This window comes from Caretta caretta, chromosome 5, assembly GCF_965140235.1.
Source record: "Caretta caretta isolate rCarCar2 chromosome 5, rCarCar1.hap1, whole genome shotgun sequence".
Classification (NCBI taxonomy): domain Eukaryota; kingdom Metazoa; phylum Chordata; order Testudines; family Cheloniidae; genus Caretta; species Caretta caretta.
Window position 1 is genome coordinate 73,638,278 of NC_134210.1, and position 21,073 is coordinate 73,659,350.

At 40.9% G+C, this 21,073-nt stretch overlaps 1 protein-coding gene across 3 annotated transcripts in view; it reads left to right on the forward strand.

Moving 5' to 3' along the window:
* Nucleotides 1–21,073, forward strand: part of KCNN2 (potassium calcium-activated channel subfamily N member 2) — a 110,219-nt gene that overhangs the window by 66,832 nt on the left and 22,314 nt on the right. For all 3 annotated transcript variants that reach the window (XM_048850998.2, XM_048850999.2, XM_075128611.1), the window contains one exon: nt 9,691–9,832. In XM_048850998.2, coding sequence (XP_048706955.2) covers nt 9,691–9,832 — 142 coding nt within the window. The remainder of the gene's footprint in view (nt 1–9,690; nt 9,833–21,073) is intronic.

Sequence of the window (21,073 nt, forward strand, 5' to 3'; positions counted from 1 at the left end):
CATTATCACACTTCAGAACGTTTCAGAAGTAAAAATAAATTTTTGTTTAATTTGATTAGCTTTAATTTAATTTGTTTTAATGAATGAATGTGAAATGTCTTTCAACGTATAAAATCAAACTAAAAAAGGAAGCTTTATTCAAAATTAAGAGCCAAAAACTTGAATCCAAGACAACACAAAAATAAACATTTCAGAAATATTTAAATGCAAATATATTTTAGGGCAGAAAAACATTTTTAAAAAACTGATTTGCTGATGCTTCATCAAAAATGAGGGGTGAAATCCTAGCACTATTGAAATCAGGGGGAATTTTCCTAGTGATCTCTTTGGAGCCAGGATTTCATCTGAGTTATCGGAATCTACTTGAAATCAATGAAGAGGGTTCTGTAGTTGTAAGAGTGTTGTTAAATTAGGGGGGACAAGCTCATTATGCGCTGTGACAAAGTCAGGTTGGACAGCTGTAAGAGAGTGGTGGAGGGCAGTATGTGAGCCCTAGAATTGTAAAGGTCTTTCCCCCAAGCTGAAAAGAGGTTACTTCAGGTCAACTAGGGACACCTGAGTCCAATTAAGGGCTGCCTCTGACCTTTAAAAAACAAAAAAAAACTTTTCTGGTGAGAGAGAGGGAAGAGAGACAAGGTACCTAAGGGAAAAAGGGTTTCTCCTGGCTGAAAGGCTGCTTTCCTCCCTGTGAGGGAAGTAACCAAGCTTCCTGCCTGTTTGGAGAAGGACTGGCATTCGAGAGCCAGCATAACAAGGCAGCACCCCAGAGAGGGGGCAGGGAGAGGTACTCCCTTTTTGTGTTACAAATTTTTTTGTTTGTTTGGCTGAAGAGTACTGTTTGGGCCAACACACAGGTCCAGCTTGTAAAATACTGAAAAATAAAACCTGAGTGAGGAATTAAAAGCTCTCTGGACTGGGACTGATTTACTCCAGAGCCCCCCACTGCCAGAGGGGGAAGTGCTGAGCCTGGCAGAGCAAAGGAGGTGCCTTTCCCCAGTGCTCTCAAGGTCAGGAAAAGAGCTGCATGAACAAACCTAGTCCAAATTTTGATTTAGCATTATATGTGAAGTGTGAAAAGATGACACTAATATTTTTGCTTTGTCAAAATGTAATGAAAGATACCATTTCATTTGTGTGTGTGAGTTCAGCATAACTTTTGTCTCTGCTGTGAAGTAGCAGAATTGGTGATAGGTGCTGTGCAAGAGATAATTATACACAGTGTAACTGAGCAATCTTGTTACATTACTGTCCTTCCAACTACTCAGAGAAGTTGTCTGGACTCAGAGAGCCCCATTTCTCCTTTTCATAAAGGAAGTGTGTGGGTGGAGTGGAGGGGATGAACTGGAAGAAGACACCTCCCATTTCTTGTTCTCAGTGAGGCAGAGCGGAAGGCTTGAACTATTGTAAAAACCTGTTTAATTTCTTCAAGGGTTGGTCTTCAAAAAGCTAATGACATTTTTCACTTCCTCCTCCTCAGAAATGTTAAAGGTCTCGAGTCTTTTGGGGAGCAGAGCACACATGGAGCTTGCATAGTGGTGGGAGAGGTGCATTAGCAATTAGAGGAGCCTTTTTAGTGATTGGATGTCTCATTGGGATGATAGTACATGGGAATTGTTTCATGACAGGAGTAGTCCTATATCTGGGTGGAGTGCTGTAATTGGGGAGGAGGTTCTCAGGGGAATGGGCGCAATAGAGACAAGTGAGCAGATGTCTTTACTACGGGATGTGTGGAGCACACAGAGGAGGTGGTACCTCTGTGGGAGACAGGTCTCTCCCCGATGATCCTGCTGCTTCCAAAGGGAGAGGTCAGCAGTGTCCTTAGAACAACTCCTAGTTGTGCTTGCCACCTCTTGGGGATATTATTCTATTGTTTTCTAGAGTTGTTTAGTTTGTGGGCATGCGAAAAAGCCTGTTTTACTCTAGTGAAGTTTTCAGCTCAGTTTAATTATCAGAATATTTCTTCAGCACTAAATAAAAGTCTATGGATTTTTCTTATGATATGTTTGTAGAAGGTGTGTCTTTCGTTATGCAGAACAACTTACACTGGATTATGCAGGGGAACACATAAGAACAAATATTATTTACCTATAGAGAATTAACAGACCGATCTAGTGAGGCATGTAACTTAGTATTTGTGTCATCAAAACCCAATTATAAAATCACTCCTGAATTATTGTTTTTGAGGAATGAGTTCTTCCTATTGCTGATGAGGTGTTACGTTGTGTATGTTTGGTTAAATCAATAAAGAATGGTGCTGTAAAACCAAGATGAACAATTCATCTGTATCTGAAATATATTCCAGTTTGCACTAAATGACAGATTGAATTTTGCATGCTGTCATTGTTCAGCTCAAAGTCAGCTGAGATTGCAGTTCTGCTATTGTTTGTGTACATAGAAATATTTCTAAATGTTTGCTAGAGAAAGTATAATAGTAACAGTGGTTATTTAAAATGACTGAATATGATAGTGAATTAAAATACCACTATTCCTGTTTAGGGATGTTTTGGATGATTGGACATCAGTTTCACATAGGAGGCCCAGGAGAGGGCTTGGTATTCATCATTGACTTTAATACATGATAGTTGTGTAAGATTATCAACATTTAGTTAGTCTTCTGAGCAGCGCTATAGTGCTTCTGTGGGGAGTTCTAATTCTGTCCCAGTTAATTCAAGCAGGCATATTTAAGGCCCTACAAGACACCCAGAGGCAGATCATAAGCTGCTATAAATTGTCATAGCTCCATTCTAATCAAGGATCTGCCTCCATACTGTCTCAAGAATGCTCTTGGCAGCATCTACAGTTAAAGCATTTTTTGGAACACCAATTTGATCTTAGTGCTCTGGAATCACTATATGTTAAAACTACTTAAGGGAATGGTAAATATGATAGGCCTTCTGTTATAGTATATTCTTTCCTGGTGAGGGAAACAGCAATAAGCCTTGATAAACAAGTTTCCCTGAGAGATGCACTTAACTGCATCTTAATGAAATAATATTTGTCACAAATATTAAACAGTCTTCAGTTAATGTTAGTTCAACAGAGATGCTCCTTAATGTACAGGAACACTTCTCATTTATTTAAGGCAGGGAGAGATGCTGGTGATGCAGCAAAGTCTATGATTCATCAGTATTTGTGTTCTTGGACTGCCATCATGTGAACAGTTTGGAGAAGGATGTCTGTGCCAGAACCAATTTTATTTTAGATGTGAATAATCCTGTAACATCTGGAACTTCCATATAGGTCTAACAGAGTTAAAGTTGGGTCATCCAAACTCTTAGAAACTCTGGTTCCTTCAGGCTACACATGAAGTCAAATGGCTTCTCTTGCAAAGGTGGAAATCCTGTTTGTTTCTGAAGGCTGAGTACTGGTATAATAATTTAGCTGAAATTACAGCTCTTGACAGACTCCTTTATAAACAATGGAAAGAACTGCAGAAGTTTGAGGACTCTGGCTAGATTTTGAAATCTCTGGAAGCTACATGTGCTCCGCACCTTTGAAAACTAGGGCAGTGGCCTTTATTTCTCTTACGTACAAGCTAATCATTACCTTTATAAATATTCTCAAAAATGAATAAATGTTTAATTAAAAAAGAGAGAAATTATAGTTACTTGCAACATTTTGACCTCAGTACCTTCAGAAAAGACCACTTGCCTATACCTTTTACCTTTAGCTTAATTTATAATTGCTGTATTTTTGCATCTATGTTTGTGGGTTCCAGACATCTGCTTTAGCACCTGGTGTATTTGTGAAATTATTCGTGTTGCAAGAAAAATTTTGCTTTTGTTCATAAATGTTTGTAGGAGGCCAGCAAAGATGACAGAGGGAAAAAAAGAAGGAAATCGAACATCACCTACTTGAAACCATCTCACCCCTCCAAAGCCCATTGACGGAAGTTTTTTCCGTTGACTTCACAGAAGCCAACTTTGAGTCATGGTGTATGTTGCTTTAACAGTTGCTTTCACAGTTGATTTTGCTTTTTAAATGGTGGAAAAATAAAGACCTATCTGTGATCATCACTGTATTAAAAGGCGGGGGGGAACCTGCTTATGCCTACTGTTTAACTAGACCTGAAAAGGCACTTAACAGCCAAAAAGATTTAATATAGTGGGAGAACTTTAATAGCTAATTAAATAAATCAGTGTCTTATCTGAGCCTTGACAAGTTTCTGATTTAATGGGCTGAACAAACTTTCAGCTGTTATTAGTCTAAGAGTTTTAATATTTAACAAACCATACTTGACTTGGCAAGGTATTTCAAGCTAAGATTTTTTACTTATTTTTATGATTACTATACAAATAGTCTGTTATATTTTCCCCTGGCAAAAAGGATGGTCATCTCAGCTGATACCACAATAATTTTTTGCTTGGATTGTCTAGGAAAATAAAATCAAGGAATGTGAAATTTGTCAGTCAGCTGTCAGGTGAAGTAGGCTAAACTGAAACAGAGCTACTAAGAGTGAAGTAATATGTCATTGGTTAAGCTAAAACTTACATTTTGTTTCTTTTTACTCATCATTTTTAAGATGAATGTAAGCAGTTGTCAAGGCAGAATTACTGGGTGATAAATATGTGCTGCTACAGGGAGACATAGCAGTTAAAATGAGATCACCAAATACAAATGCAATTATGAAGGAAAATAATTTTGAGTCATGATATTGATTTGAGCCGTATTAGAAAAAGAGCACTACTGTTACAATCTCTGTAGGCCTAGACGTGACATGGAATCTGGAGTATTGAATTACTGCAACTTTATTAGTTGAGGAATCTGATCCTAATACTCTTGAAGCCAATGGCAAAACTCCTTAACTTCAACGTGAGAAGGAGCACACCTACTCTTTTTTTGCAAAGGCATAATCGTTTCAGCCCTTGGCACAATCTCAGGACTACTCTAACTTATGTCGGTTTGTAACTGCCCCCCATTACAGTGAAATGTTTTCTGTGTGCCCTCTCCCTTCTTTTAGGGTATCCCTACAGGAGGAAGGAAGATGATGTAAGAGAAAGCTGCCTGTGTCTCCTTTGCACCAGCCAAGGATTCCCACACACCAGGGGAATCTTCTGCTGTAGTAAGCAGCCCTTTGTGCTGCCGGAGCAGGGCAGTTGTGTCCCAGTGAGTTCAGTTCCTGTTGTGGTTATAGTTGGGTTTAAAATGTGCTAGCTCTTATTCTCTATTTCAAATGGGTGACTGTTCTCAAGGCTTGCTTTCATTGTCCAAAAATATTACATTATAATAAAATATTTAAATACGTCTTTTTGTTAATGAATCAAAAGATTCTGAAAAGTATTTTGTTTAATATCCATGACATTTGGAATGCATGTGGTAAGACCTATGGAGTGTACTGCATAAGAACTTTATACTCCATACATTCAGTTTTGAAATTAGTATTTTAGGAATCCTGAATATTTCTGTTCTATTAATGGATATGCACTAGACAGAGCCTTCTGGTGGCCAAATTATTGCCTCTATATTTCCACTAAGTTAGCCAAAAGTTATAGTGGATAAAGAGCTCATTCCTACATCCTTCTAAAGTCATTCGTTAGTTCTGCCACTGACTTCCCAGGGAACAATATCAGCCCCTAATTTTCTATCTGATATTTCAAGATATTGTGTTCAAGTCTTCTTCAAGCTGTACATACATTTTTATTGATTTCTTATTTTATTTCTGTCAAATCAATTAGAAATGCATTGTTCCAGATCCTTAGAGGGGGTACAGGGAGCCAGTTGCTCCCCAGATCCTGGGGCTGTTTTTACCCCATCTGTATGAATCTCCATTAGCTGGTAACTGATCCCAAGGAACCATCTGTCAGCTGGAGAGCTACTTCAGTGATTCTGTAATCTCGCTGATCCCACACATCAGTAACCATTTATGTCAGAGTTTTCAGGGGCTTTATGTAGGAACCAGCTGTATGCTTGCCAAGAATTCCTCTAAATGGAGGAAATATCTAGCTGGGGAGACGAGGCCAGTTTCTGCCTCCTTTTGCCCCACAGAGTTTTGTAAACCAAATGGAAGACGGGCCAGGCCATTCATTGATATTCCCTTTAATTTTCTTTAGGAAAAAAGTAAATATCTCATCCCAGCAATAAAGGAAATAGTGTCTCATCTCAACTGATAAAGGGAAATACTGTTTTGTATACAGTACACAATCACCCTGTGAAGTTCATTGCCACAAATATCAGTGAGGCTTAGTAGGATTCAAAAAAGGCATAGACTTTTCTATGAATAGCGAGAAGATCCACAGTTACATTGATAAGGTGGTTTGTTTGTGTGAAAGGATATAGAGCTTCATGGTACAAGCCAACTGTGAATTGTTGTATATTAGGAAGAAATTCCTCTAAGGGCAATTTATTCCATAATTATCTACTCAGGATTTCTTGCTGCTTCCTCAGAAACAGGAAGTACTGACCAGTGTCAGAGACAGGACACTGAACTAGACAGGCGACTGGTGTGATCCAGTATGGCAACTTCTACAGTATGTTTCTATTTAATTAATTTTTTTTTAAGAAATAGCCAAGCCATATCACATTAAAAATGTGATCGGTGTTTGAGTGATAAAGTTAAACAAAGCACAATTATGTCTAATGTGGCCCTCTGATCCATTTCAGAGCTCCCACCTCTGACTCATGGACCGTTAGACAAGTCCTAATTTGCCCTCATTTTATCTAGTTTAACTTGGTCATAGTGTTTTGTAATGTGGCCACTTATTTTTGTAAGTAAAATGTTTATAGAGTGTGTCTGCACACTTGTTCTTCTTACTTGCCATTCTTGTATAAGAACAATCTGAGTCGGACACAGTTTTACTGCACATGCTTTCTGAAATGACCCAGCTTTTCGCTGTAATGATAACCTATACAAAATCTGCTATACAAAACTGTGTTAAGGCAATTTTATCTAACCATTGTTTTTTGTCTTGCTACAGTTTTATTAAACTTTTGATACGATAGCATCTAAACTGCTCACTGATGACTACACTGTCATGTGGTGGAGCTATTTCAGACATAGAAGGAATGGATAGCAGTTGGATTATGGAATCTTTGACATCTAGGTTGCCATTCAAAATCCAGCCCAGGTTATTATTGAGCAAATGCTATTGTCAGCTGATGGCTGTTCAGTAGTCTTTCTGCAAGTGAGTTGGTGATCTCGGTAAATTGGTTCCAGCTGCTAGTGGGCAGGTGTCCTCACCATAATAATCACCATTCCAATTGGCTCCGTCACTGGTAGGCTCAGCAGAGAGACAATGGACAGAACCCATCTGCCCTCTCACTCTTAGAAGTGTTCTCTATGACAGATTTGAGGTATGTTGGTAGAACACTGTGGGAAAGTTTGAACTGCCACTATACACATTGTACTTGTTCTGTGGATAAATAGAAGGTTTATATCTCTGGGTCTGGCATAACTAAAAATGCATTTAAAACAAGTCTGAAAGGTAAAAAATAGATATTTCAAACTGAACTGATTTAATGGCTCATTTATCCTTTTGCAGTTGTCATTCTCATAGAGCTTGTAAATGCAACATTGCAATTTCCAGTATGCAGAAAATGCTCTTCATCTCTTCCATTTTTAATATAGATGGATTCACTCTGTAATTGATCATATATACAGTGCATGCAACATCTTAAATATAGAGATGGGGCCTGTACCTGCTGCTCCCACTGAAGTCAGAAAAATTCCTATTGACTTTCATGATGCAGGATCAAGCCCTTAGAACCTGATCCAATAAATAAATAAAGACATACAGGTCATGAGTCAGCAAAGTACTTAAGCATGTGCTTAATTTTAACAACATAAATAGTCTCATTAAAATCAGTAGGAGTTAAGCAAATATTTAAAGCTAGATTACTAACCTCAGGGATTCAAAAGCATGACTCAGGCCACAAAAGTCATGAAGCTGGCTTAAAAGTCATGAGATTATAAAATTTAATGCATTGTTTGGTTTTCTTTGTTTTGCCTTCTGGTTTTTGAGCAGCAGGGGATCACAATTCCAAACTTGTTTTCTGCAGTCATTAGGGCTGAAAACTTTTCTTTGTTTTATGAAAGCTGTTATCTCATTGCATGAGGAGTTTTTAACAACATTGCTTGAGGGGCTTTAATGAAAACACCAAATATCATGAGACTCATGGTAAAATCACAAGAGTTGGTAGCACTGTTAAGCATGTTCTTGTGTTCCTTGCTAAATCAAAGGCTAAAATAACCAGAGTGGGAAATCCCAGAGATCAGTCAGCTTGTTGCTGAGAGCTGACAAGATAAAAACATTTGAACAGGTCCTTGAAGTGGTGTGCTACTAAATATAGATGCAGACAGCTTTAGTGAATATTTCATCTAAAAGACCTTACTAATTATGATACACCTCTCAAGTGAAACCTGGAAAATTACCATTGATAATTGTGCTGTTAAAAATGTGCATCCTTGCATCTCTGACATAGCATAGTGTCGTGATGGTGTCCACTCTGTGAATGAGAGAGCTTTTGATGCATTCCCTGTGCAATCCTAGCCCATCTCTGCAAGCATAGGAGACTCTTAAGGAAGCAAAGTTAAGGAACTTGCTTTTGTGGTAGGAGACAGTGTGCTCCTGGATCTCATGGAGCACAGCTCCACAAGTGGTCCTTGTGCCCAGTGAGGACAGTGGCTCAGGGTACACCATGGGGAGGGCAACACCAGAATACTCCAGCCTAAACCACTCATGTAGGACAGCCTGGCAGCTATGGGGTTACCCTGAAGCTTCAGTAGCAGAAAGGGCGGGTTTCTCTGTGTTGCTCTGTGCCTGGGAGACAAGATTTCCATTTGCCCTAATTGCCAGAAGCTTCACTGGTGAGCATTCATTTCATTCAGACTATGTGTGTTGGCTACAAGTTTTGATCCTAAAGCAGGTCCCACTGGATTCACAGCTGTTTGGGCCCAAATGTAATATAAGGGCCACTATATTGTTTAACCTCTCTCTGAGACTGTTCTCTTTGGAGGCGGGGGAATAGTTGTATTATTCTAGAGTATTTTAACAAAAATGACCCAGCTTTTCGTGTAGTCATTGTGTAGTCAGTACTGAATTTTAACAAAAAGAATATTTACATTTTTAACATGAACCTTTCATGGTCAAGTCGGAATGCAATGTAGCTGTTGAATGTAGTAACATAGAATGATGGTGCCAGACTGCTTCAGTTTAATTCGGTGTCCGCATGTTAGTTTAATAATGAACCTCTGCTTGCAAGGCTATACTCAGGCCGGTCGCTGGGGAGATGAACGGGGTGCCCTGCCCTCAGCCCACCCATGCCTCCACCACCACCTGCAGAGACCCACTGCTACTTCCATACAGGCAGCAGATTGTGCTGGTTCCACTGCACAGTAGGCTTCAGCACCTGTGGAGGTAGAGAATTTTCCCCCTAATGAAGTGATTCTGGTGGGCGGGGAATTTTTCAGCCAAAGGCTTCCACCACATTAGGTAATAATAAAAGTATATCAACTAAATAGCACAGATAAATACCTCTGCTGTTGTACCCGCTGATTTTTGTTGTTGTGTCTCAGTTTTATATAACAACTGCTTATCTCCAGAAACAAAACAAAACAAAAATACATAAATAAAAGTAGCATTACATCTTTGAGAAGGAACAGCTGAGACACCAGCTAATGAAAGCTCCCTCTCAAAACACAGAAATTTAGTAGAAGTATTTATTATAGAGTTAATCGTTGTTTCCATCTCTTAGGTATCACGATCAACAGGATGTTACTAGCAACTTCCTTGGAGCCATGTGGTTGATTTCAATAACTTTCCTATCTATTGGGTATGGTGACATGGTACCTAATACGTACTGTGGGAAAGGAGTCTGTTTACTTACTGGAATAATGGTAAGTGTCACTGATTTTCTTCACTAACTTTCTCATGTATTCAGTTAAATCAAGTCTAACACAAGATCGTTGGCTTTAAAACATCACTTCTTGGTGGTGATATAAAATGCTTATCAGTAGTTTGTACAGTACATAGGTTACTTTGGGCCACTCCATAGATCTTTCATTCTGGCGCTAACTAAGAGCATTCACAGGTAAATGCAGAGCTTTAGCATGAAACACAGAGAAACCGAATCTAACCTGCTGCTGTTCTGAGAATCAGAGTCTCAATAAAGCCTGTTTCTAAAGGATACGAAATAGCGACAACGCTTTTTTATGGATCTTGCTTTGTGTTTGGGCATATGTAAGTAGATCAATAATAGCAAAACTATAATTCCTATACCTGTTTCTTAACATTTAAAAGTTATTTAAATATATAGAAAAGCTACTGTGACTAGTCTCCCATAACATGTTTTACTGTGCATAAGTTTTCTAAGGTAGTCCACATATATACATTGCTTTTAAGTAGGTTTATATAATGTGTCTACCATAAGTGCAATGCTAATGTGGCATTTGTTACTATACTATTATACTGTATTACTAAGGTTGTACCTTTTGGCTAATGCACTATAACTGACCGTGGTATTTGGTTAAAGCCAAATAGTGGAGAGAGCAACAATATTTCATTTGATCTTATTTTGTTGCAGAATGTTAGTAATAAAGGGCTTGACCCTGCAATTCTTATTCATGAATAAATGTAATTTAAGCTGGCCCCAAATCAGTACCAATGGTAACCCAGCTTCATATATTGGTTATATTTTTCTCTTAGTTTAATAACTTTCTATTCTTGTGTTCCCACACACAAAAAATACAGCTTGAACACCTGCCTTTCATTAAACAGGTGTTGGGATTTTGGCTCATACCTAATGATAACTAAGGGTTGTTTTCTAAAAGTTGCCTTTTCTGTACAGATATTCTGGCAGATAAATCCATCTGAAAATAACTCCTTTTTCTTTTTATAGAATGATATATACTTCTGTTTCTAAAATGTGCAGTAGACTAATACACTCTGGAAGGCTTGCAGACTTTATGCCAACTGTTCTTTTACTTATGATAGATTTCTTGTCATTGACTTAGAGTGGTTGAGATAATAAGAAAGTCTCCATGCCCTGTTAGCAAAGTGTGCTGATAGTGGCAAATACAGCTTGTTTTAAAATACAGTTTGCAATTTAGTCTTAAAACAAAGCCTGGAAGAGTGAGGAGTGAAACAGAAAGCTTCCATAGAGTGTATCAAAGCAAGCTCAAATTTGTCATCTTCCAGGGTGCTTGACTCTCCTCCTCAGTACAAGATGGGTTCTGATACCAAAGAGGGGGGCTTGAAGAAGAACTTGCCATGGGGGAATCTGACATGAGTAGTGTAGGAAGAAGAGGGAAGAAAAGCACCCACTACTGTGGGGAGAGACTAGAAGGAAACAGTCCCCCACTCCATTTCAGAAATGAGAAGCAACAGCAGCCGATTGGGTCATGCTACAGGTACTGAAGAAGGATAAAACATTGTCTCTCCCTATGTATCATCTTTTCCTAAGTGTTTGAAGAATTACTGAGCCAACCTTTGGTTTTAAATTAATCTGAATATGCATTCAAAGCAAATTTTGGAACATGGTTGAAATTTGCAATATGAAAAATCCTTTTGTGCAGAGTAAATTTTATCCAGAACTCTTATCATGGGCTTCCTAGCCTCAAAAGGGGTGGTAAGTGCACTGACACTGGCTCTGATGTCATGTGGGTTTCACACAGAGGTGAAAGTAAGCCGGTACATCCCAGGACGGCATACTGGCAAAAGCTGGTGCTTCGTACCAGGGTGGATCAGCTTCCTCCAGGCGCAATTTAAAGGGCCTGTGGCGCCCAGCAGTGGCTGGAGCCCCCAGCCCTTTAAATTGCTGCCAGAGCCCCGCTGCAGGACCCCTGGGGTAGCGGCGGCGGGGCTGGGGCGGAGATTTAAAGGGCCCGGGGCGGTAGCAACGGCTGAGCCCTGGGCCCTTTAAATCGTCCCCGGAGCCCCGCCGCCGCTTCCCCAGGGCTCCGGCAGGCTCCGGGGATGATTTGAAAGGGCCCGGTGCGGTAGTGGTGGCCAGAGCCCTGGGGAAGCGGCGGCGGGACTCCGGGACGATTTAAAGGGCCCAGGACCCCTGCCGCCGCTACCACCCAGGGCCCTTTAAACTGCTGCCAGAGCCCCTGGCTGCCACTGTTACCCCGGGGAGGGGGAAGGAGGCACTTGCCGGTACAGGCTCTGACCTCCCCCAGCCCCGCCCCTTCCACCCGAGGCCCTGCCCCTTCCGGGGGCCAGAGCCGGCCCCAGTCCAGCCCCGTACCAGTAAGCCCCTAGACTTACTTTCACCCCTGGTTTCACACCAGTACAACTCCATTGACACCAATGCTAGCATAGCTGAGATCAGCATTAGGGCCTCTTTTTGAAGACTTTGATGGTTAAGGGTCTGCTGTATAACTGTAATGTGGTAAGAACAGTGTTTTTTATTATTTTATTTTTACTGACTCCAAATTGTTGCGAGTATCTTTCTCCATACTCATGAATTAATCACACTCAGGACTGGAATGATAAGCAATAGTTATCATTTTACTTATGAGAATGTGATTCTACTGCAAGCATAAAATAGTTTGCCACAGTTGGTTCTACTGTATTTGGTGAAAAATGAATTAAATTACCATTTAATGTTTAGTGTTTGCATATGCAAAGTTACACACACAGTTGGAGGCCAGGCCACGCAAGACCCTTTTTGATAATTTGGCCCATAAAATGCAGAGAGAATATGAAGAAAATAATCAAAGGCATGAAGTAAATAATTACAAATTCTCCAAATACATTAAAAGCACTAAGGCTTCAAGTATGACTGACACAGTCAGTTTCCGTTAGCATGGTGATGGGTGTTATATGAACACCTAGAGCAGTGGTTCTGAACCAGGGGTCTGAGCAGGTTTCAGGGGGTCCGCCAAACATGGCTGGCATCAGACTTGCTAGGGCCCAGTGCAGAAAGCCAAAGTCCTGCTGCATGGGACTGCAGCCAAGGCCCCCCGAGTCCCACCACCAGGGGCTGAAGCTGAAGTCTGAGTAACTTAGCTTTATGGTGCCACCTGTGATATGGGGTGTCATAAATATAAAGGGAAGGGTAAACCCCTTTGAAATCCCTCCTGGCCAGGGGAAAGCTCCTCTCACCTGTAAAGGGTTAAGAAGCTAAAGGTAACCTCGCTGGCACCTGACCAAAATGACCAATGAGGAGACAAGATACTTTCAAAAGCTGGGAGGAGGGAGACAAACAAAGGGTCTGTCTGTCTGTGTGCTGCTCTTGCCAGAGACAGAACAGGAATGGAGTCTTAGAACTTTTAGTAAGTAATCTAGCTAGGTATGTGTTAGATTATGATTCCTTTAAATGGCTGAGAAAAGAATTGTGCTGAATAGAATAACTATTTCTGTCTGTGTATCTTTTTTGTAACTTAAGGTTTTGCCTAGAGGGGTTCTCTATGTTTTGAATCTAATTACCCTGTAAGATATCTACCATCCTGATTTTACAGGGGGGATTTCTTTATTTCTATTTACTGCTATTTTTATTAAAAGTCTTCTTGTAAAACACTGAATGCTTTTTCATTGTTCTCAGATCCAAGGGTTTGGGTCTGTAGTCACCTAGGCAAATTGGTGACTTTTACCAAACCTTGTCCAGGAAGTGGGGTGCAAGGTTTTGGGAAGTATTTTGGGGGGAAAGACGCGTCCAAACAGCTCTTCCCCAGTAACCAGTATTAGTTTGGTGGTGGTAGCGGCCATTCCAAGGATAACGGGTGTAATATTTTGTACCTTGGGGAAGTTTTGACCTAAGCTGGTAAAGATAAGCTTAGGAGGTTTTTCATGCAGGTCCCCACATCTGTACCCTAGAGTTCAGAGTGGGGGAGGAACCTTGACATGGTGGCACAGTGGTGGGATTAACCTGAAATCATTTGAGATCCAGTTGAGATTTTTTGAACTAGAAATACAGATTTTAAAAAGGAAAATTTTTTTTTCTTTGGAAAGAAAGTCCAGAAAGCAGCTTTGAAACTGAAAGCAGCTTGGTTTCTCTCTGCTTTGTGGCCAAGCAGAGACAAAAGGGGATTATCTTGTGAATTGCAGGGTTTTTTTGCCTGGAGGCAGGGTACTTAACTCCTGCAGGGAAATCTTCCAATCCAGAGGTTTTTTTTTCTTTTCTTCCTAAAAGTAAATAGGGGGTGTGTGTTCTACCCATTTGCTTTTTCTTTGGGCTGGGTAAGCAGGTTTCCAAGTAGTTGGAGGTTTTTTGCTTTAATTTGGGCCCAGAGCAGAGACAAGGGAATTGTCTTTTTCTGTAGGCTGACAATCACTATCAGAGAATAGGTATTCTATTCAGCACAATTCTTTTCTCAGCCATTTAAAGGAATCATAATCTAACACATACCTAGCTAGATTACTTACTAAAAGTTCTAAGACTCCATTCCTGTTCTGTCTCTGGCAAGAGCAGCACACAGACAGACCCTTTGTTTGTCTCCCTCCTCCCAGCTTTTGAAAGTATCTTGTCTCCTCATTGGTCATTTTGGTCAGGTGCCAGCGAGGTTACCTTTAGCTTCTTAACCCTTTACAGGTGAGAGGAGCTTTCCCCTGGCCAGGAGGGATTTCAAAGGGGTTTACCCTTCCCTTTATATTTATGACATGGGGCCTGGGCAATTGCCCTCCTGGCTACCCCTAATGGCGGCCCTGGCTTTTATATGCAGAAAACCAGTTGTTATGGCACAGGTGGGCCATGCAATTTTTATAGCATGTTGGGGGGGGCTTCAGAAAGAAAAAGGTTGAGAACCCCTGCCCTAGAGAAATGGACAGACTGTAAACACTCTCAACCAGCGTTTCTCAAACTTCAGTGATCTGCAACCCCCTTCTGACAACAAAAATTATTAACAACCCCCAGAAGGGGTATCAAAGCCTGAGCCCACCTGAGCCCCACCACCCAAGATGGGGGGGCAAAGCTCAAGCCCCACCACCCTGTGCATGGGGGTGGGGGAGTGTAAAGCCGAAGCCCAAGGGCTTCAGCTCCAGGCAGGGGGCCGTAACCTGAGCCCCGCTGCCCAGGGCTGAAACCAAAGCCTGAGCCCCGCAGCCCAGGGCTAAAGCCTTTGGACTTTGGCTTCACCCCTGTGCAGTGGGGCTCGGGCTTCAGCTTTGGCCCTGGAGCCCAGCAAGTCTTAACACCAGCCCTGGCAATGGGGTCGTGACCCACTTTGGGGTGCCAACCCACAGTTTGAGAACTCCTGCTCTAAACTCCTGAAAAGGAGAGAAGCAATGGAAAAAAATGGTAAAGTTAAAATAAGATAATATAGAAATTCCCGCCCCCAGCAACACTTTTAAGGGAAGTTGAAATTTGGCTCTGACAGACTGACATCTCTAAGAAGGAAGCTATGGAGCAATTGGAGAAATTCCAGTACTGTAAATATAGATGGTTTTCCTGCTAGTGTTCTGAAGGGCATAAAATAGTGGGCACACTAATGAACATGTGATCCTTGGGACTGACCTCCAAGAGCAAAAGGCTACAAGACTTAGCCATAGCTCCTTAAAGACAGCAACTCGTTCTGAAGACTGGAAAGCTAATTTTTGGTCTATTTTGAAAAATGCAAGCTGCCAGGAATGACCATCTGGTAAACCTCACCTTGGTTCTATAGAAATGATTCGTAGTAAAATTCAAAGGTCTAATAGTACACCACTTGAATAAATATGTCCAAATAAGGTCAGTCCATCAACATTTATGTGAGGAAAATCATGATCTAACCTTTCAAAAAAGGAAGTAAATTAGTAGATAACCATGATCTGTATCTAATTTAATTGGGTTTTCAGAAACTCTTATTAAGGATCTGATAAAGGAGTAGATAGGAAAATAAGTAACGATAGGTAAAAAGGGAAAATATTGTTGCTAATGGAAACCTATTTAAGTAATGGGAGGCAGTTGTAGTGAGTGGATTCAAGAGCTGTTACATAAAGTACCTAAGAGTCAATATTGGGAACAGTCTAATAATGACTTGTTAGAGAAGTAGACATTGAGTGTTTACAGTTTGCCTTGACTATTAAAACTAATGATATATTGTCAGACTCCAGATAGAGTTCATTGTCTTGGGAGACTGGACTAGGTAACATCATTTAAATCCCACTAACTCCTGTTGCCAGAAAATAGCCTGAACTTCTAATATATGTTGATAGACTCTGAACTTCAAGGATAAACTGAAGGGAAAATACCTCAGGAGTCATCAAGAATAGATGCATTTAAAAGTCTGTTCTGGGTGCAGGAGCAGCTTAAACAACAACAAAAAACAAAGCAGCAGCAGCAACAAAACACAAATAGGACATGTGGATACTTTTAAAAACTGGGAGAAATGATGCATAATCTGTTGTCACAACATCATGTTGAGCCGTGGTGCATTTAGAAGCACTAGACGTGTGCAGTTGATGTGGACAAAGCCCTGGTCTACACTGGGGGGAGGGGGAGATCGATCTAAGTTACGCAACTTCAGCTATGTGAATAACGTAGCTGAAGTCAATGTACTTAGACCTACTCACCGCGGTGTCTTCACTGTGGTGAGTCAACTGCTGCCGCTCCCCCATCGACTCTGCCTGTGCCTCTCGTGGCAGTGGAGTACAGGAGTTGATGGGAGAGTGCTCGGGGGTCAATTTATCGTGTCTAGACTAGACGTGATAAATCGACCCCCGCTGGATCAATTGCTGCCCGCTGATCCGCTGGTAGTGTAGACATACCCAAAGAAACAATGTAACACAGACACCATAGTATGGTTAAATATGGAGGTTGCAGCTTTATTGACAAGTAAAACCTAACTGGGGTAGCCATCCTGAACTACTCAGCAGGATTGTTCCAGAGTGGACTTCACGTGGGCCATTGGTGCCAGCTGAACTATAAACCTGGGTGAGTGTAAAGGCTGTGCCCCCTCTGTACTCTTAGACCGGCCTGCCAAGGGACCATAATGGAAATCAGAGTCCCAGCCAGAGGGTCTCCTCCACGGCAGAGGTATTAGATGTGAGGAGCTACATGCTGTACCAGGCATAGTCATACCTCCTGAATATGCCATGGGAATGCCTTCAACCAGTATGCAGGGAGCTCTGCTGGACCCGGCTTAGCCCACCAACTGAACTTGAACCCACCAGCTTTGCGACCGTTGTAAATTCACACCCACACCCAAACCAGACATCCTGGATGCTGAATGGAAGGGGAAAAATCTACATTCCAGTTTGCCGATTCATCGTAGGGGGGAAAATCCCTCTCAGCTCCCAGAACTGGCAATCTGATTAGCCCCAACCATCATAGGAGATATTGGATACTAGATTAAGGATGTGAAGGGAGAGGCTGAAACAGAATGCCCAGAATGGCTACTCCCCTGACGAGCAGACTGTATCACTGCTGTGTCCCTACCTACCACCAGACAGAGCCTGTCACCTGAGCTTGCACCACTCCCGCATCAAAGGGCAACAGTGGAGGGTAGGACAAGCCCCAGAGGCTGGACAAGATGCAGCATGTCATCCCTCCCACACACACACACTATAAACCCCTCTCTCCCCCACACACACTTCGGCATTTTCTGTTGGCTATGTTAGGTAGCTCCCTGCTCAGTATCCCTGCTGGCTTTTGAGAGTCTCACTGTTAGGTGCCTAGCTCCCCGCATGCCTTGTACAGGGAGCCTGGGTACCTAACTTGGAACTGTGGATTCTATTCAGTGGCAGAGCACCTGAAGTTAGGCACTGCAGTGCTGAGTCTAAGTCCTCTTTGTGGATTTAGCTCAAAAGAGTCAAAGGAGAGACGTGAAAAGCATTAGTGCTGATGGGAGACTTACATCTGATGAGAGATTGGAAGATCTAGAATTACATAGTGTGGAAAGGTTTCAGAGGAACAGCCGTGTTAGTCTGTATTCGCAAAAAGAAAAGGAGTACTTGTGGCACCTTAGAGACTAACCAATTTATTTGAGCATGAGCTTTCGTGAGCTACAGCTCACTTCATCAGATGTATACCGTGGAAACTGCAGGAGAAGAGTCAGGGTGCATGACTAAGCTATTAAAAATGTATGCTGGGTGCAAAGGAAATTGAACAATCCCTTCTTTTTACACCATTTCATACAAGGGATGTATTCATCTTAATTAAGGGCCAGTAAATTTAGAACAAATAAATAGAAATATCTCTTCATGAACATATAATCTCTTTGGAATTCACTCTCACAGGTGGTCAGCAAGTCAGTGTGTCTGAGTAACTTTATAAATCTTGATAAGTAAGCTTGGCAGGATTAGATTTTTATCAGTAAATATTGATATCACCACACACAAGCCAACAAAACGCTATTTCTATCAATAATAATTGAAATGTACAGATAGGTAAAGTAAGGAAAATGCTATTTGAGAACTTCTTAGAGTTTGATTTAAGGATATTCACTTTGTCTGTTTTGATGTTATGTTGACAATTTGTACTTTAATGGTTATAAACTTTAACTTTTTGAATTTGCGTTTACTGTCATTTAATAATTATTGTCCGACCCTCCCCATAATTTTCCACAACTCTGAAAATTTAAATAGATAATCTAAAAATAATTTTATATATAATGTATACGTTTTTGTATTTCTGCAAGAGAAAATAATGGCATCCAAGAATCCTGCTGCAAGGATCAGGAAGGAATATTTTCCTCTGACATGCAGCACTGCAGAATAGGATGGGACATGATGGTGGTACAGAGATAAGGATTTGCTTTCCTCTGAAGTATCATGTGTTTGTCACAGCAATTGGCAAGATACTGGATTAGATGGATCTATTATGTCAGATCCTATGTTCCTAAAATAAATGGGAGAATGAAGATTGTGATAACTGCTATATTGTGGGATGCACACAGATATCTGATGTAGCTTGATTGAGGGTTGCTTTTAACTAAATAATTATCTTACGGACTCTTTGAGGTGGCTAAGTCGTCAGTTATGAAACAGGGTGGCCTGCAATAGCAAGGGCCTGAACTCAGTGACACAGGAGTTCCCTTCCAGCTCTGTGTTCCTGTATTGCTGAAACTTCTATTTTTTATCATCTGCAGTAAGATTCATTGCACAACTTGAATACCATTATTATTATTAAAGTAAATGCCTGCACTGGAGAGCTCATTAAGCTTAACGATGAAGTAAGTGAATGTAGAAGGTATTCTTAAACTGCACAGTAGAAGTGGGTGGGAGAGGGGAGTTAGCAATTTCTTTCAGAAAATCTTTAGATAGCACATTCTAAGGGCTGGATCATGAACCCCTTCCTCACAAAGGTGACCAGTTATCAGGAATAGTCACAATGAAGATAGTTGTGGCAAGCTGATGCTAACGTACTAGCTTTCACCAGTTTTACGAGCCAATTAAAAATCTCTAGTAAGGAACAAGCATTCAGGCCTGTCCTTCTGAGGTTCAACTCTCAAAGTCCAGGTGTAAATCAGGGATGCATAGGAACTAAAGGACATATCATTTTGAAAATTAAAGTCTGTATTTGCTTTAAAAGGGGCAAACCTTACCTCCTCTAACATATGTGCTTAGGACCTAAAAGGCACCAGGACTGCAGTGTTTCTGCTATATGGGAAGGAGAAGGCTTTGCACAGGCTAAACCATGTTTCTGAACAGAGGGTTTGGGACAGACTAGGGAAGAGCTGGGATATGTGACTGTGAAGGGCAGTGGCCTCTACGTACCACTAAGGACCATGAGCTACGGAAGCTGGGATGGAGATGCAACATAGATGTTCCTCAGCCCTGTGGGGGAAATAATTCCATCCCCCCAAGCTCTGTGGGACTCTCCTGCACAATTTAAACATACTCAGCATTTGCATAGGTTGAAAGAATTTGCCCCCACATATCTCTTTATAACAGGTCTTCTCAATGTTAATTAGACAGTGTGCAGTTTCTCTTACAGTTAAAGAGGAACTCTTATTTGAAACTACTGTTTTCAGGTGCTCCTAACTCTCCAGAAACATTTCCCTTTGGGTTGAAAGTAAATTTGTTTTTGGTGTATTTATTTAATGTGATCTATTTTGAGAGAACTAACCAGGAAAAGAGACATGTATATGTTAAGGTCATTATCACACTTTTGCAAACTGTTAAGATGCATTTATTCCACAATACCATGCCTTCAGAGCTGGGCACCCAGCCAGCAGCCACTGCTTTCCACTCTGCCTTCAGAGCTGGGCATCCAGAGACCAGATTTCATGGAGGAGATCAGATTTCACGGTCTGAGACACAATTTTTACAGCTGTAAATTTCGTAGACCCCTACTTATAAAGTTTGCAGACAATACCAAACCGGGAGGGGTTGCAAGTGCTTTGGTGGACAGGAATAGAATTCAAAATGATCTTGACAAATTGGAGAAATGGTCTGAAATAAACAGGATGAAGTTTAGTAAGGACAAATGCAAAGTACTATGCTTTGGAAGGAATAATCAATTGTACAAATACAAAATGAAAATTGACTACCAGGAAAGAGTACTGCAGAAAAGGATCTGCAGGTTATAGTGGATCACAAACTAAATATGAGTCAATAGTGTAATACATCCCAGAATGAAGTTTCCATTTTTTTAAACAGTATCAGCAGAAGTGTTGTAAGCAAGACACAAGAAGTAATTCTTCTGCTTTACTCAGCATTAATAAGACCACTGAATTGCAGCGGCCAATTTTAATCACTATGATTTAGGAATGAAGTGGACAAATTGGAGAAAGTCCAGAGGACAACAACAAAAACGATGATACGTCTACAAAACATGACCGGTGAGGAAAAAAAGGTATGTTTTTAGTCTGGAGAAAAGAAGACTGAAGTGGGACATAACACTCTTCAAGTATTTAACAGGTTGTTAAATTGTTCTCCATTTCCACTGACGACTGGACAAGAAGTATTGAGTTTAAATTGCAGTAAGGGAGATTTAGATTAGACATTAGGAAAAACTTCCTAACTATCAGGGTACTTAAGCACTGGAACAGATTCCCTAGAAAGGTTGTGGAATCTCCATCGTTACAGGTTGTTAACAGGTAAGACAAACCACATCTCAAGGATGGTCTAGATAATACAGGTTTCAGAGTAGCAGCCGTGTTAGTCTGCATTCGCAAAAAGAAAAGCTCACAAAAGCTTATGCTCAAATACATTTGTTAGTCTCTAAGGTGCCACAGGTACTCCTTTTCTAGATAATACGTAGTCCTGCCTTGATG